Source organism: Acanthochromis polyacanthus, chromosome 21 (assembly GCF_021347895.1).
Source record: "Acanthochromis polyacanthus isolate Apoly-LR-REF ecotype Palm Island chromosome 21, KAUST_Apoly_ChrSc, whole genome shotgun sequence".
NCBI classification, from domain to species: Eukaryota; Metazoa; Chordata; class Actinopteri; family Pomacentridae; genus Acanthochromis; species Acanthochromis polyacanthus.
In genome coordinates, this window is record NC_067133.1 from 23,485,538 (window position 1) to 23,501,942 (window position 16,405).

Sequence of the window (16,405 nt, forward strand, 5' to 3'; positions counted from 1 at the left end):
TCCCGAATTCCCTTGTAAATAAAACGGTCTCCAAGAGAGACAAAGCTGTTCAAGGTTCAGGTCAAAGTCCTTATCTCTGATTGTGTATTGACTGCACCAGCATTTACTCACGTAGAGACATAGACCTCCTCCTCTGGACTTCCAAGACGTTTCTTCCCGATCCGAACGAAGTAATGAAAAATCCTCAAGATCAAGGGTAGAGCTGGGTATATCCTCACGTAGCCAAGTTTCAGTAAGCACCATGATGTTAGCCTCCCGGTACTCATGGCTGAATCTTGACAGTAGATGTAGTTCATCCATTTTACTTCGAAGGGACCTCACATTGCTTAGGATGACAGAAGGGAGAGGAGGCTTATTGCCTCTCTGGCGAACACGTTGTCTGACGCCACCTTTCCAACCTCTTTTTCTCCGTCTTGTTCTCCTGGCAGAACTGCAGGAGATATCTGCGGGGAGGTTCGCTGGCGGAGTTTTTCCTTCAGGCCGTAGAGCGAGCAGAGCCTCTCTCGTATAAATTCTTGGCACAACATTGTTAGTGATGAGAGATCCAAACTCACTGATACATAGGAGCTCTCCAATAAGCAGGGACAGCACAAGCAGAGCACACAGTGCCACCATAGCTCCAAACACATACAGCTGGAAGTTCTTGAGAGTTTGCCCCAAGCCCGAGACTGGCTGGTTAGGCTAGCTAACTAGCACACCACACAGTAGCTTACAGCAGAGCCAGAGATCATAGCATCCCACAGTGTCAGTCGTTCCTCTCCTTAATGTCTGTACAATGCAAAACGAGAACGTAATCGAGAACGAAGACAAGTAAAACACTAAAAGCACTAGAACGATAAAAACACGATGCAGCCCGAGTTTCCACTGTGCAGCACCTCGTTCGTTCACTATAACTTTATATAGCAGATCACTAATTAATGATGTACAGCACGTGGCACAGGTGAGGTTCAGGTTAATTATATTAATGTATAGTTATATTTGTGAACTGTCAGACTATAAACCTCTGGATGCTGGAGGACAAACAGCAGCTCTGTATGTAGAATGTAGACTAGTCTATTTTAGTAATGTTAATAACAAAACTAGAAATCCATTCATCCCCGTTTATGAGCTCAGCTGTATTCAGATAAAACGTGGTCTTATAAAACAGTCCATTAGGTGGTGTCCTCTGCAAGGTTTAGTGATTTTTCAGTAATTACTTTCTGCTAAGTTTTTGTGGATCCTCTGATAGAACTAAGAATAAGACACTACAGTTCAACTGCGTCACAAACTACAGTTGTCAATAAATCAATGCCTCTAAAACATGAAATAAAGATTGTATGACAATCTTAGAAACCTCAAAATACATACATATGTATTATTTTCATATTAAAACACTGTGTTGCCTGCTCTTGCCGTCATGTCAGTCACCGACCAACGAGTTCTGGATGACGCTCTGTGATATGCAAAAAATATGTAAATGAGGTGCTCCTTGTTACACCCCTCAGACTCCTCCCCTCTATGCCAAAGTGAGACAGAAATTTGAAAGAAAATTTTTTCGGTAAATAAGGTCTCTGAAAAAAATTGTCTGTAAAAAAAATTTGTCTTTGAAAGCACAGACATTTTCAATGACAAATCTTTTTTTTTCAATGACAAATTTTATTTTCAGTGACAAATCTTTTTTTTTCTCAATGGCAACCTATACCGTACCTGTTTAGCTCCATATATGACACCTTTCTTCTGTTTGCTGTTGTGCTATGTTTTAAAGATCTTTATTTTGATTTGATGACGGCCCAGTTAGGATAGCTGCAGTGCTTTCCTAATGTCAGCGTGTTCCTTCTTCTTTCCCTCTGTACTGATGGAAACGTTCTCAGCACGGTGCTGTAAGGTTGTGGTGATTCCTAGCTTATGTTTCAGTGGGTGGTCGAAATCAAACAGCAAATATTGGTTTATCTGTGTAGTGTTTTTTGTAGACTTCAATGTTGAGGCTTCCATCCACATCAACATGCATAGCACACTAGAAAAAAAAGCAGTTTGTTCTTCATCTTCCCCTTCGAACTTGAAGTTGCTATCCAGTTAAAATTCCCTGTGAAGGCTTCTACTTCTTGGGTTTTAATTTGAACACAGGTATCCTCCAAATATCTGAACTAATGGCTGGGATGTGTTCCCTTAAAAGAGCACTTACGTCTTTTAAGGGAGCCCTTTCCACTTCTTCCATGTAGAGGGTGGCTCGAATGGATGGCACAGGAGAGCCCATGGTGCATATAGCAAAGGTCTTTGTAAACAGAAGCAACTGTACGACAGTTGCTTTCTACTGAAGTTCCTGGGATTACCATTCAAACTGCTATGCTTATGACTACAATATCTCAGGAATGCTCACCCTTAGACAGGCTGACTGCCTGTAAGACATATCCAATTTAAGGAATACCCTTATCCACAAAGCAGAAGAGATCAGTATGCACATTTCATGAACTAGACATTTTCTTAGTTTTCTCATTTTCAATTTTTAGGGCCATATCTAGTGGGAAAATATAAAAGAAAAAATACTTTGAATGAGATTGTTACGCATTATATATTCATTACTAATCCAAAGTGGCTTGCAATTAGCCTCGCGACAACACATACCTGCACTGGTAGCCTCCTCCAGTGGTCTGGCCCCTACAGGAGGAGCAGGGAGGAGTGGAGGAAGAAGGAGATCCAGGCAGCGTGGAGGAGGACACCTCAGGGACCTGCTGGGCTTCCGCTCCTCCAGCTGCTTCCCCTCTACCTCTCCCCGCTCCACCTGCTCCTCCTCCTACACCTCCTCCCTCCAGGGGCTTGTGGATGCAGCACTGCCCAGAAAACTCCCGGCAGATCTTCTCCACTGCTTCGCGAACCACCTGGTCCTTGAACTAGAGCAACGAAGGGGAGAACAGGACATTCCATGTCTTAAACATGTTTTAGACATGCCCTCCTTTTCCTTAATCTGATGGCTTCTGAATGTCTGATAAAGCACCCTGGTAACCTTTCCATAAATGATGTAAGAGCAAATTTACTTTGTAGGTCTGACCTGAGAACATTTTTGCATCACTTTTAGCACAACAACAAATCTGGACTGCAAACTGCCACATTGGCAGGTAGAACCACACAAGGAATGTACTTCAAGTTGTATGAAGCAATTTGAGCTGAGAAATTTTCCACATTTCAGCACCAATATTGGTGCTGAAATGTGGAAAACCATTTACAAAAAACAGTTCACATGCCAAAATCACACACAAAACTGCATGCTGTCACATTATAGAATAGGATAGACACACACCTCTGATGGACTCCAAGGTATTTAGGAGTCTGAGAGCATAATACACTGAACAACACTACTTTAATTATTTATGTACAATTATAATATGATTATCCCTGACATGGAGATAGGAGCAGTCAGGCACAATGGGGACTCCACTTGAAGTGTCATAAATAAAGTCATATTTCTTAATCTGCAGTTAAGTAATAAATTACATTACAGATTAAATGGATTATGTTGTATATTAATGCATTAACATGCATTATGTCACTTGATATACCGTTCAATCTTGCATATGACTAATATCGCACATGTACAGTCAAATCTCTAAATAACCGTCTGAATGCTGTCATGTGAAACATTTATATAAAAGTATGTCTGAATGACAGAATGCTTTAACAGATTGATGAGGCAGCAATGTTACTTATTCAAAATCAAAAAGATCAGGTTCTTCTTACCTTTTCCATGTACGATGTGAACCAGGCAGGAGGAGTCTTGTCTTCTTCCTTGGTCCCTTTTACTTCTTTCATAATCACCTGATCAACAAGAGAATATGCATTCAGTAAAAACTCCATTTTCATATCTTCATTAAATCAGTGCCAGTGTGAGTGCCACAGGTGTTCCAGATTGTAGGATCCACCAGCCATTATATATAACAGTGAGACAGAACCAGATGCAGGGTTTTGTTTGTTCCCCGCCTATAGCTCTGGAGTCCTACCACCTCTGCAGCCACAGGATGGAGACTGGCTCCCCTTTTGATCAGCAGAGCAAGAGGGACACCAGGACACCATGGCAGATGTGGGACATGTCTGGCACAAGGGCGCAAAGCATGAGATCAGACTTTAAAGGATTTCTCCATACAGACTCCCAAGATGTGTATTAGGCCTCTCTCCAACCAAGAGACTGGTTTAAAACCCCAGCCACTATCAGGCCTCCAAGGGACCAAATGGTCGCCAATAGACATTCTGGATGATTCCTGAGCCATCAAAGCAGGGGTTCAGGAACCTGGAGGACAACTTCAAAGACATTCCATTCACTGACAAAGGAACTCTGGACCCACATCAGAACTAACAAAGACAATCATCCCACAATTCTGGACTCAAGTCCTTCATATGTACATTCATTTTACAGAACAAATGACCTCTTCAATAACATAAAGATCAATCTACATTACATCTTGCCTTTAATCTTTTAATTCTTTTGATTGGTATCAATATGATCATTTGTAGCATGTCTGCCATCTACATAATCATATTTGGTATCATTCTGATCCCCTGTCTGTCAATAATGCAATTAGGTAAACCATGTTCACCATATTATAATATTTGGGAGTTGCAGACATTAGAACATTATCTGCCAATGTATTTATGCAAGGGATATCTGGACTTCAGCCCTCCCCAACAGAGGTTGGCCCAGAAGCCCCCCTCCCTTAATGAGATGCAAGAATCTGTTTTAAAAGACCATGCCTGAAAGCACCACTTTGAGTTCTCCTGATTATTGAAGTCTACGTGCTATCCATCATTCCTAGGCTCCACTCTGTCCACTGAGGTTCCAACCCGCTTCCCTCGGCCAACCGGACCATCCGCACCGTCGCCACCTTTGCCATCGTCTTCGCAGTCATCATCATCATCATGTGCATGCAAGTACCTTCCAATCACTGAATACTTGGTGCATTCTCCTCAATTCCCAAATCGTTTAATCCAATAATACGAGACTTCAGGTCACTAACTAGTGAACCAAGGTCCTACTCTGGACCCAGACTTCATCCTATACAGATCCTGACCAATAATCCATAAATTATAAGGGGATTTTAAATTTGACTGGATGCTTCTATTTTAACTGGTGCAGCTTTTCTAGGTTTACAGCATTTATCAGAACAGAGGTTGAACTACGATGACAGTTTGACACAGTCAGGCTTTCTTTGTGTGAATCGACAAAAACAAAAACCTCAGTCAGAGATAACAAATTTGAAGGTGGTTTTCAACTTTCTTTAACTCAGATTTTCTGTTTCAAACTCGTCCACACAAACAGAATACTTGGCACAATGTCCCGATTGTGTTCAGCTGCTTCCGTCATCAGGTTGTTTTAATGGAGAACAATGAGGAACATAAAAACTATTACGGTAGAAAGTTACTACTAGAAATGATGTTAGACAGGAATGCTGGTAGAAAACTGTTAAACATGGATAATGTATTTAATTTACTGATCAATGCATCTGATTACCGTATTTTCACGACCAAAAGGCGCACTGTACCAAAAGGCGCAGTCTCAGTTATGTGTGCCATTACTGTATTTAAAACACACATAAGGCGCACCTGATTATATGGCCAGGGTTTTATATACAATCCACGCCCACACTTCCCCCTTTAACGTTCTCATGGTGTCCTCAACTACGTCGGCCTTACAACAACAACAACACACATAAGCATACAAGTGTGCGTATTTAAAAATAGAGCCGGAGCAAAACTGAGTTTGGTTGTGCTTTATTTAAGTATTGATTACAGAGTACTAACATTTTTTAATCATCAATAGGCGCGGGCATGGTAAAACACAGATAAAACAAGCACACAAGTGTGCGTATTTAAAAATAGAGCGGGAGCAAAACTGAGTTTGGTATTCACATTTTTTTTTTTTTTTTTACCGGTAATCGTCATCAATCAAACCCATGGAAGTCCTCATCCTCTGTTTCTGAATTGAACAGCTGCGCTAAACCTCCATCAAACATGCCAGGTTCACTTTCTTCACTGTCAGAGTCACTTTCCGTGCCGTGCGGCGCCTCGGAAACGATGCCGGCTTTTGCGAAAGCTCGAACAACAGTGCCAGCAGACACGTTAGCCCAAGCATTCACAATCCATTCGCAAATTGTGGCGTAACTCGCCCGGCGCTGCCTTCCTCTCTTAGTGAAACTGTGGACTCCATCGGTCATCCATCGCTCCCACGCCGCTCGCAGCCTTACTTTGAACGGCCGGTTCACACCGATGTCCAGCGGTTGGAGTTCCTTTGTCAGGCCTCCCGGAATGACAGCAAGCTCAGAGTTCATTTGCTTCACTTGTTTTTTCACATCGGCTGTGAGATGGGCACGCATAGAGTCACAGATCAACAGCGATGGTGATGCGTGGAAAAAACCACCTGGTCTACGTCCGCCTTACAACAACAACAACACACACAGGACGCACTGCACCATAGGGCGCGCCGCACAATTTGAAGAAAATCTAAGACTTTTATGTGCGCCTTATAGTCGTGAAAATACGGTACTTCTAACTGACAGCTGCACAATAAAACTGTCAAACCTCATATATTCAAATATGATATGGTATTGCAGTGCATGTAGGTCTGACACCGTCTCATAATGATCAATGTTACTGATTGAATATTCTCTGCAAAAAAAAATAATAAACTAATCACTTTTCTCATTTGTATTCTTTCAGCTACAGTACTAGCAGTTTAAATGGACCTAACAAAACATATTCGTACGATTTCTGCATCACCAGCTAAATGCATCTGGGGTTCCCATGGCTTTGACTTTTAGTTGAATACCCCTGCATGATATTATATATGTACAAAATCCCTGTACTATACTATATATGTACAAAATCCATGTACTAAGCAATACACTGCAGATGTCTGCATTATTTCTGTTGCGCAGTGCGCTCACTTCCTCTTTTGATGCTGTAATCTGCATGTCAAGCACAGAATCCAATTACTTGAGTTATCACCAGAATAATCAATAGAATATTCGATTATTAACATAACTGATAGCTGCAGCCCTAATTATATTATGTTCATTCTGGTTAAGCATCTCATCTAAATATCCTGTTCTAAGCAAGGCAAGCCTTTAGCTACTCATCACTCCCACAACAATTTACAAGTGTGAAGTACAACTTTCTGTTCTCACAAAAATTGAAAACAGGAAGAAACAGACTGAATGCTGCATGTGCACACTGTGATATTGTTTTATTCGCTAGACTAGAATGCAATATGACAAATGCAAGCTGGCTCACCAATTACATAAGCCAGCTAATTAGCCCAATAGTGTGTGCCTAATGAGAGTTGATGTGGCTAAGAAATTCAGGTAACGGTAGAAATGGGATTTGAGACTACAAATAGGAGCCTATTGGAGACGTGCTGGGTGACATCACCTACTTTTACAAGTGTGAAGTACAATACACAACTATTTAAAAAGTGAAACAAGGTCCAAAAAGTTCACTTGGAAAAACAAAAGTTTTAGCTTACAGCAAGTGAATAAAAATCATAAATAAAATGAAAACACCGATTTGGTGAAATAAAGTCCCAAGCCTTGTGTACATTATGCACCCATCCATCCATCTATTCATCCATCCATCCATCCATCCATCCAACCATCCATCAATTGTCTTCACATTGCAGCTGATTTAGGGTGAAGGCAGGGGAGACCCTGAAAAGGTCACCAGTCTATCACAAGGCTATGTGTACACTATATATAATGCTACTCAATAGCTTCCTTACGTGTCTATGCATTCCCAGCTGATGGGACTGGAACAGCAAAGTTTGTGGGGTACCGTTTACCAATTCAATTAAAATTTACCAAACACAGCACCTTACATAATATGCTACACAGTAAGAAAGGCTCAGTTGAACTTTTTAACAGGTGAAGTAATGGACAAAGCATTTGTACATGGTTCAGAGTTGACTGAGATTTGCCATTCAGTTTGACGTAGAGTTGTCCGTCCTTATGAGGAGCAAAGAGGTTAGGTTGCAGGTAAAAGTTGGGGTCATCCTTACAAAATAAGTGCTCACAGGAAAACTACAAAATGTAAAACCACGGAACACAAGTCTTGTGGATAAGCAGAATATCATTTGCATGTTGATAAAAAAGCTCTTTGGTTTACCAGTACATCCAGAATGAAGTCCTGTATAACAGGTTTCTTTGTCAACAATACAGAGAATTCATTTACCAAAGCATCAGTTCCTATCAAAATAAAGGAAAGAATAAAGTGTAGATAACAATATACAGCTCATGACCCAGAGTGCAAGCTCATCTGCCACACATGGTGATAATTCAGTTATGGCTTGGACATGTATGACTTCCATTGTGAATGACCCACTGGCACTTATTGCTGATTTCACTGCACATTTGGAAGTAGCAGAATAGATGAAGGTACACAGTACCTTTCCAGTGTGCTCATATGCATACATAAAATGTCAATGGACGACATTTTCACTCTGAGCAAAATAACAATCAATGCAACTAAAAAGCTTTTCAGATGCAGCCAAGGTGTTATGAATGGTGAATGAACAAAAAATGCAGTATGGGCCTGGCATGTAACCCTGAGTACTGGAGTCTTACCATGGCCTGTTCTGGCACCACAGCTTGGACTTTGCGGCTGACCACTTGAGCCAGGGTGGGGCAATGCTGTGGCGGTCTGAAGCCCCTCTTGGGTTCTGCTCCACTGGCCTTGGTGGTGGTGACCCTTGCTGGCTGTCCTCGAATCTCATACACATTCATGTGTAGGCGGTTTCCTTGCCTGGCTGCACTCTGGGAAACAAGTTAATAGGTTGTCAATGTCTAAACAAAGCCACATTTTTTTCTCTTGAAAACAGCAAAAGCACTTTGTTGAGAGTGCCATTGTTACATTTGCCACCACAGGACATTGAAACAAAAGAAAATGGACCTCTTTAAGAAATAAAGGTGCATCTTAGGTAGGCAAGGACCATAACTATGCAACCCGGTCATAAAAACATTGTCCAGGGGATTGCAGTGTTTTTGTTTTCATTATCACTAAGGTTACTATATTGTGTACATAGAGTTTGGTTTAGGCTTAGGACTTCTCAGCCAGTTGTAATGATGAGACATCTAATTGTGCTCCCTTAAAGACTCCACATGGATTTGTGAAGATCCAGGAGGTGACATAGCATGTATATGGCTCTGTGGGACAGAATCTTCTGGCCTGCAGTTGTATACTAAATCCCTGCACCCCCTTTTTTAAATTTTTTGAATCGCCACCTTAACACAGTGGAGGGGTTTGAGTGTCCCAGTGATCCTAGGAGACATGTTGTCGGGGGCAATAGCCTCTGGTAGGGTCTTCCCAGGCAAATTGGCCCTGGGTGAGGGACTAGAAAAACAGCGATTCAGAAAAGTCAATGACAGCAAAAATAAAGAAAGCTGCCACCTCGCCTGGATCAAGGAAACCAGGGCCCCTTCCTGGAGCCAGGCCTTGGGGGGAGCTCATCAAAGAGGATCTCGTGGCCACGTCTTGGTGTTCTGTGGTGCTCGGATGGGCACAGCCCAAAAAAGTAACACAGGGCTGCCACTCAGTGGGCCTACCACTCGCTGGGCTGGAAGTCAGGGTCAGGAGCTATCTGTACCATGCAGTAGGCAGGAGCGGGCGTGAAGGCGCACCACCCCCTGCTGGCGAAGACGAGCTCTGAGAACGTGGAATGTCACCTCATGGGCAGGGAAGGAACCTGAGCTGGTGTGGGAGGTGAAGTGATATCGGCTAGATATAGATGGGCTAACCTCCATGCAGAGCAAGGGTTCCAGAACCAAAATCTTGGAGAGGGGTTGGACTCTTTCCTTTTCCGGAGTTGCCAGGGTGAGAGGCACCAAGCTGGTGTGGGAATACTCACGAGCCCCTGGCTGAGCACCGATTTGTTGGAGTTCTCCCTAGAAATGAGAGGGTCGCCTCTCTGCGGCTACGTGTTGCAGAGGGTAAAACTCTGACTGTGGTCTGTGCTTGTGGATCGAACAACAGTTCAGAGTATTTGGTCTTCTTGGAGTCTCTGGGTGGTGTCCTGGAAGGGGTACTGCCTGGGGACATAGTTTTCCTTGGGGACTTCAACCCTCACGTGGGCAATGATGGAGAAACCTGGAGGGGGGTGATTGGGAGGAATGGACTGCCTGATCTTAACCCGAGTGATGCTTTTTTTATTGAATTTCTGTGCTAGCCATAGACTGGCCAAAATAAATACGTTTGACCATAAGGTAGCTCAAAAGTGTACCTGGTTGATGATTGACTTCATAATCGTGTCATCAGACGTGCAGCCGTATGTCTCGGACACTTGGGTAAAGAGAGTAGCAGAGCTGTCAACTCGTTGGATCAGTTGTGGGAGGAGTTTGGAGAGGCTATGGAGAAGGACTTTCAGTTGGCCTCAAGGAAGTTCTGTCAAACTGTTCGACACCTCAGTAAGGGGAGGCAGGGCTTTGCTTAGGCTGTATCGGGAGGAGAACTATTGACCCATACTGGGGACATTGTCGGGCAGTGGAAGGAGAGCTTTGAGAAACTCCTGAACCTGGTAAGCACATCCTCTGCAGAGGAGGCAGAAGCGGGGAACCTCCGTCCATGCCTGTTTCAGAGGTTGTCGAGGTAGGTAAGAAGCTCCTCAGTGGCACGGTGCTAGGTGTGGATGAGATCTGACCTGAGATGGTGAAGGCTCTGGACATCGTTGGACTGTCTTGGCTGACATGTCTCTACAATGTTGCATGGGCATCGGGTACGGTGCCTGTGGAATGGCAGACTGGGGTGGTGGTCCCCATTTTCAAAAAGGGGGACCAGAGAGTGTGTTCCAACTGCTAGATTGTCACACGTCTTAGCCTCCCCACAAAATTTTATTCTAGGGTGCTGGAAGAGAGGCTCTGACCGGTTTTCGAACCTCAGATTCAAGAGGAGCAATATGGATTCAGTCCTGGTTGTGGAACGGTCGATCAGCTCTTTACTCTTGCTGAGGGAGTCATGAGAATTTGATCTGCCAGTCCACATCTGTTTTGTGGATCTGGAGAAGACCTACAACCATGTCCCCCAAAAAGCTCTGTGGGGTGTACTGCAGGAGGATGGGGCACCGGGCTTGCTGATACAAGCCATTCGGTGCCTGTACAATAAAAGTGAGAGCTGCATCTGCATACTTGGCACAAAGTCAGACTTGTTTCCTGTGGATTTTGGACTCCGACAGGGCTGCTCCTTGTCTCCGATCCTGTTTGTGGTTTGCATGGACAGGATCTCAAGGCGATGCCGGGGTGAGAAGGGTGTCTGGTTTGGACCTCAGGATTGCATCTCTACTTTTTGCAAATGATGTGGTTCTGTTGGTTTCCTCAGACCGTGATCTTCAGCACGCACTGGAGCAGTCTGCAGCCGAGTATGAGGTGGCAGGGATGCAGATCAGCACCTCCAAGTCCGAGGCCATGGTTCTCTGCCGGAAACTGGTGGATTGCTTCCTCCGGTTTGGGGGGGGAGTTGCTTCCCCAAGCGAGGGAGCTTAAGTATCTCCGAATATCGTTCACGAGTGATGGAAAAATGGAGTGTGAGATGGACAGGCGGATTGGTTTGGTGGCAGCAGTAATGTGGGCATTGTATTGAATTGTTATGGTAAATTGAGAGCTGAACCGCAGGGCGGTCCATCTATGTTCCAACCCTCACCTACGGTCATGAGCTCTGATTAGTGACCGAAACAACAACATCGCGGATACAAGTGGCTGAAATGAGCCTCTTCTGCAGGGTGGCTGGGCTCAGCCTTAGTGATAGGGTGAGAACTTCAGACATCCGGAAGGAGCTTGGAGTAGAACCGCCGCTCCGTCGCATCAAAAGGAGCCAGCTGAGGTGGTTTGGACATTGGATGCCTAGAGGGAAGATTCCTTTGGAGGTTTTCCATACATGTCCACCTGGGAGGAGACCCCAGGGCAGACCCAGAACTTGCTGGAGGGATTATGTATCTTGTCCTAGACTGGGAGCGCCTTGGGATCCCTCAGGAAGATCTGGAAAAAATTGCTGAGAGGAGGGAAGTCTGGAATGACTTGCTTCATCTGCTGCCTCTGCGACCCGGCCCCAGATAAGTGGAAGAAAATGCATGGATGGATGGATGGATGGATTACATGTAAGCACTGACACAAATTCAACTGCAAAGTGAGCTGAAATACAGTGTGATGTTCAGTACTTTTGCCATACATGCATAAATGTGAGTAGTAACAAAACCTTAAATCAGCTTACCTTCAAAGCCTCCTCATACTCCCCTGAAATAAAAGCAGAAACAGGATGTATTTTACCACAAAATAAACATGCAATACCTTGATTGTTTTTTGGTTTGTTTAGCATATTGAACTGTATGGTAATGTTTACTTACCTTGACTGTTAATGGACACCTAGGGAAAGGGGGAAGGAGAAAACAATGACGTCAATATGAGTTGTACGTTTGTAATACACTTTGAAAAATTAATGGGCCACTGCACCAATTTTAGACAGACTGATTATTTTTTTTAAATGCTTCCGAGTAAGATTATTTGATTATCATTTTTATTCAAATTTCAACTGCATGATTTATTATTTGTATTATTATCGGAGTTTGCCAAACTGATGGACTAAATGTTTTCACACACAACCCATTTGAATTGAACAAAACTGTAGTCAGCTAGTGAAAGAAGCTATAGCCCTGGTACAGACACATGTGCCAAACTGACAACTTTGGCTTCCAAGCAGACTGTTGGGACTCTTGTGCAGTCTGAAAGGAAACAAATCAACAGTATTTTTGTGAGTTGATCTGTTGTTTTAACATGATTCTAAAAGCTTCAGAAAATAAATGAATTCATCTGCTGTTTTTGGATTGTTCAGGATGCAGCCTGTGTAAATGCATTTTGAAGATATTTTGATTGCTTCACTTTCACAGACATTATTGACCTATACACACGTGGACAAAATTGTTGGTACCCCTCAGTTAAAGAAGGAAAAACCCACAATTCTCACTGAAATCACTTGAAACTCACAAAAGTAACAATAAATAAAAATTTATTGAAAATTAAATAATCAAAAACAGCCATTACTTTTGAATTGTTGATTAACATAATTATTTAAAAAAACAAACGAATGAAACAGGCCTGGACAAAAATGATGGTACCTCTATAAAAGATTGAAAACTATTTGACCAGAGTGACATGATTAACTCAGGTGTGTCATTTAATTGACATCACAGGTGTTTCCAAACTCATAATCAGTCAGTCTGCCTATTTAAAGGGAGACAAGTAGTCACCCTGCTGTTTGGTGAAAAGGTGTGTACCACACTGAACATGGACAACAGAAAGCGAAGGAGAGAATTGTCCCAGGACATCCGAAAAAAAATGATAGACAAACATCTTAAAGGTAAAGGCTATAAGACCATCTCTAAACAGCTTGAAGTTCCTGTGACAACAGTGGCTCATATTATTCAGAAGTTCAAGACCCACGGGACAGTAGCCAACCTCCCTGGACGTGGCCGCAAGAGGAAAATTGATGACAAATTGAAGAGACGGATCGTTCGAATTGTATCCAAAGAGCCCAGAGCAACCTCCAAAGAAATTAAAGGTGAACTCCAAGGCCAAGGTACATCAGTGTCAGATCGCACCATTCCTCGTTGTTTGAGCCAAAGTGGACTTCATGGGAGACGACCAAGGAGGACACCACTGCTGAAAAAAACTCATAAAAAAGCCAGACTGGAATTTGCAAAAATGCATGTTGACAAGCCACAAAGCTTCTGGGAGAATGTCCTTTGGACAGATGAGACCAAACTGGAGCTTTTTGGTAAGGCACATCAACTCTATGTTCATAGACTCAAAAACCAAGCATACGAAGAAAAGAACACTGTCCCTACGGTGAAACATGGAGGAGGCTCAGTAATGTTTTGGGGCTGCTTTGCTGCATCTGGCACAGGGTGTCTTGAAAGTGTGCAAGGTACGATGAAATCTGAAGACTATCAAGGCATTCTGGAGAGAAATGTGCTGCCTAGTGTCAGAAAGCTTGGTCTCAGTCGCAGGTCATGGGTCTTCCAACAGGACAACGATCCAAAACACACAGCCAAAACACCCAAGAATGGCTGAGAGAAAAGCGTTGGACTATTCTAAAGTGGCCTTCTATGAGCCCAGATCTGAATCCCATTGAACATATGTGGAAGGAGCTGAAACATGCCATTTGGAGAAGACACCCATCAAACCTGAGACAACTGGAGCTGTTTGCTCATGAGGAGTGGGCCAAAATACCTGTTGACAGCTGCAGAACGCTCATTGACAAATACAGAAATCGTTTAATTGCAGTGATTGCCTCAAAAGGTTGTGCAACAAAATATTAAGTTATGGGTACCATCATTTTTGTCCAGCCCTATTTCATTAGTTTGTTTTTTAAATAATTATGTTAATCAACAATTCAAAAGTGATGGCTGATTTTGATTATTTAATTTTCAATAAATTTTTATTTATTGTTACTTTTGTGAGTTTCAAGTGATTTCAGTGAGAATTGTGGGTTTTTCCTTCTTTAACTGAGGGGTACCAACAATTTTGTCCACGTGTGTACATACCTATACATTTTCTCCATCTTGCTCGCTCAATAATCCGAAGTGTTTGCATAATTTTAGAAGTTCGAACATTAATTAAAAAAGAGAAATTGAATTATCACATTTACAAATGTATTCAGACCCTTAATTCAAAACTTTGTGGTAGCCCTTTTGGTAGAAGTTAGTTACAGGATTTCTTGGGTTTGACTTTGTGTCACTTTGTTAACCCTTGGGGCAGTGGTCGGCAACTGGCAGCACGCGGGCCAAAACTGGCCCGTCAGGAATAATATCTGGCCCTCCAGATGATTTTGAAAATTTGATTTGGCACGGAGCCAAGCCAGTCCGTCACCGCAACACGAAACTCTCGTGGTCGGCTGCTGCCAGGCATTTCCGCGTTCGCGCTACACAGTTGTACCAGCCACATTTCACTGAGCAACAGTGTGTGCAAAACGTGTGTGTCTCGGGAGTGTTTTTAATACATCTGTGATCAGAATTGAGACGTGTGTCCCAAGCAGCAGCGATCAGCTGTAGAAGCTCTGCTGCTCGCGGTATGCCCCCCCCCCCCCGCTCGCGGAATCGGAGCGCACCCCCCCCGCAGGCTGGCCCGCTGTTCGATTGTTTACAAACTTTTTGGCCCGAAGCCACATCTACTTGCCGACCCCTGCCTTAGGGGGTTTAGGTCCATTTTTGACTAATTCTGATTTTACCTCTATATTTCACCTTAAAAGCTGTTGATCTTTCTTTGCTTGGTATCTTTTTTTTCAGCACAACCTCACCTGTGTGATTCTATTATTCTTTATACATTTTGATATAATGAATGGACACACTTGACCTAAAATATCAGAAAAAAATACAAAGTCCGAGTAGAAAAAAGTTAGATTTTTTTGCGGTGGACACCATAATGAATCTTTTTCAGAACTTATAATGTAAATATAAATTGCTTGTCATAAAATAGTGTACAAATTTAGCAGTAAACACAGTTATATACCACCATTTGCACTAAAATGCAGTAATTTTTTTTAGGTGTTTTTGCACAGCTATTTACAAAATCATGAGGAGTCACAATAAAATTTTACATAAATGAATTTGTGCCATTCTAAAAAGCTTTTCCTGTCCGCCACAATCTATACAATGACAAAAACAATAGAAACAGTCTTTTGGACCATAGGGAGAATCCAGAGTCCTGGTGTTCTCCATTGCCAGAATATGTTTATTATGAATGTTATTATTGTTGTTGTTTTATTATTATTATTTTATTTTTATTATAATTATTATTGTTATTGTTTTATTATTATTATTATTAGTATTAGTAGTAGTAGTAATATATTACATCTGAAACAAAATCTTCATTTTCTGTGCATCTTTGGTGTTGAGCAGAGAGAGTGATCTGTGGCCAAAGCCAGTGAAGGACGTGCTGCTCTCCCAAAGAGTGATAACTATCACCTGACTAAAAAAAAAATAAAAGAAAGTTCCAAATCTGCACTTTGGCCATCTCTCCTCTGTGTATTTCTAGAACATTCCACTCTCTTACTATGAACACAGAGGCTGGGGGCCGCTCCCCGTCAGAGTGTCTCTGTCACTCAGCTCCAAGTTTCTCAGTCACCTTTGGGGAAATCCAGTTTGCGTTTTTACTCCAGAGAACGCCAGGTTTGTGAAAATCTGGTCCACATTTTCCTTCCTACACCAAGCATAACTCCAAGAGTCTGCGTTTCTAGCCAGATGCTTTCAGCAGAGAGGACTATCTGCTGAGTCCAAAGTCCAAAGTTTCGCCGTGCATAAAAGACACTGGAAATACGGTGAAGTTCGGTAAAAAAATGTGGCGTTAATTATTGATCATATCTCTGGTTTTACTTGGCTGATCAACATGATACAAAAACTGGTAGAAAGTTC

At 42.7% G+C, this 16,405-nt stretch overlaps 2 protein-coding genes across 7 annotated transcripts in view; both read right to left on the reverse strand.

Annotated features, from left to right (window-relative positions):
* nbr1b (NBR1 autophagy cargo receptor b) overlaps window positions 1-16,405 on the reverse strand; it is a 609,335-nt gene that overhangs the window by 495,407 nt on the left and 97,523 nt on the right. For all 6 annotated transcript variants that reach the window (XR_007938740.1, XR_007938739.1, XM_051941286.1 and 3 more), the window contains exons 3-7: window positions 12,344-12,362; window positions 12,211-12,233; window positions 8,580-8,768; window positions 3,712-3,789; window positions 2,602-2,867 (exon numbers count right to left, since the gene is read on the reverse strand). Coding sequence is in view for 4 of the 6 variants with exons in the window: in XM_051941286.1 (XP_051797246.1) it covers window positions 2,602-2,867; window positions 3,712-3,789; window positions 8,580-8,768; window positions 12,211-12,233; window positions 12,344-12,362 (575 nt within the window). In the remaining 2 variants the exon portion in view is untranslated. The remainder of the gene's footprint in view (window positions 1-2,601; window positions 2,868-3,711; window positions 3,790-8,579; window positions 8,769-12,210; window positions 12,234-12,343; window positions 12,363-16,405) is intronic.
* The window catches only part of LOC127531607 (general transcription factor II-I repeat domain-containing protein 2), a 308,653-nt gene that overhangs the window by 227,853 nt on the left and 64,395 nt on the right, over window positions 1-16,405 (reverse strand). The gene's annotated exons all lie outside the window — the stretch shown is intronic.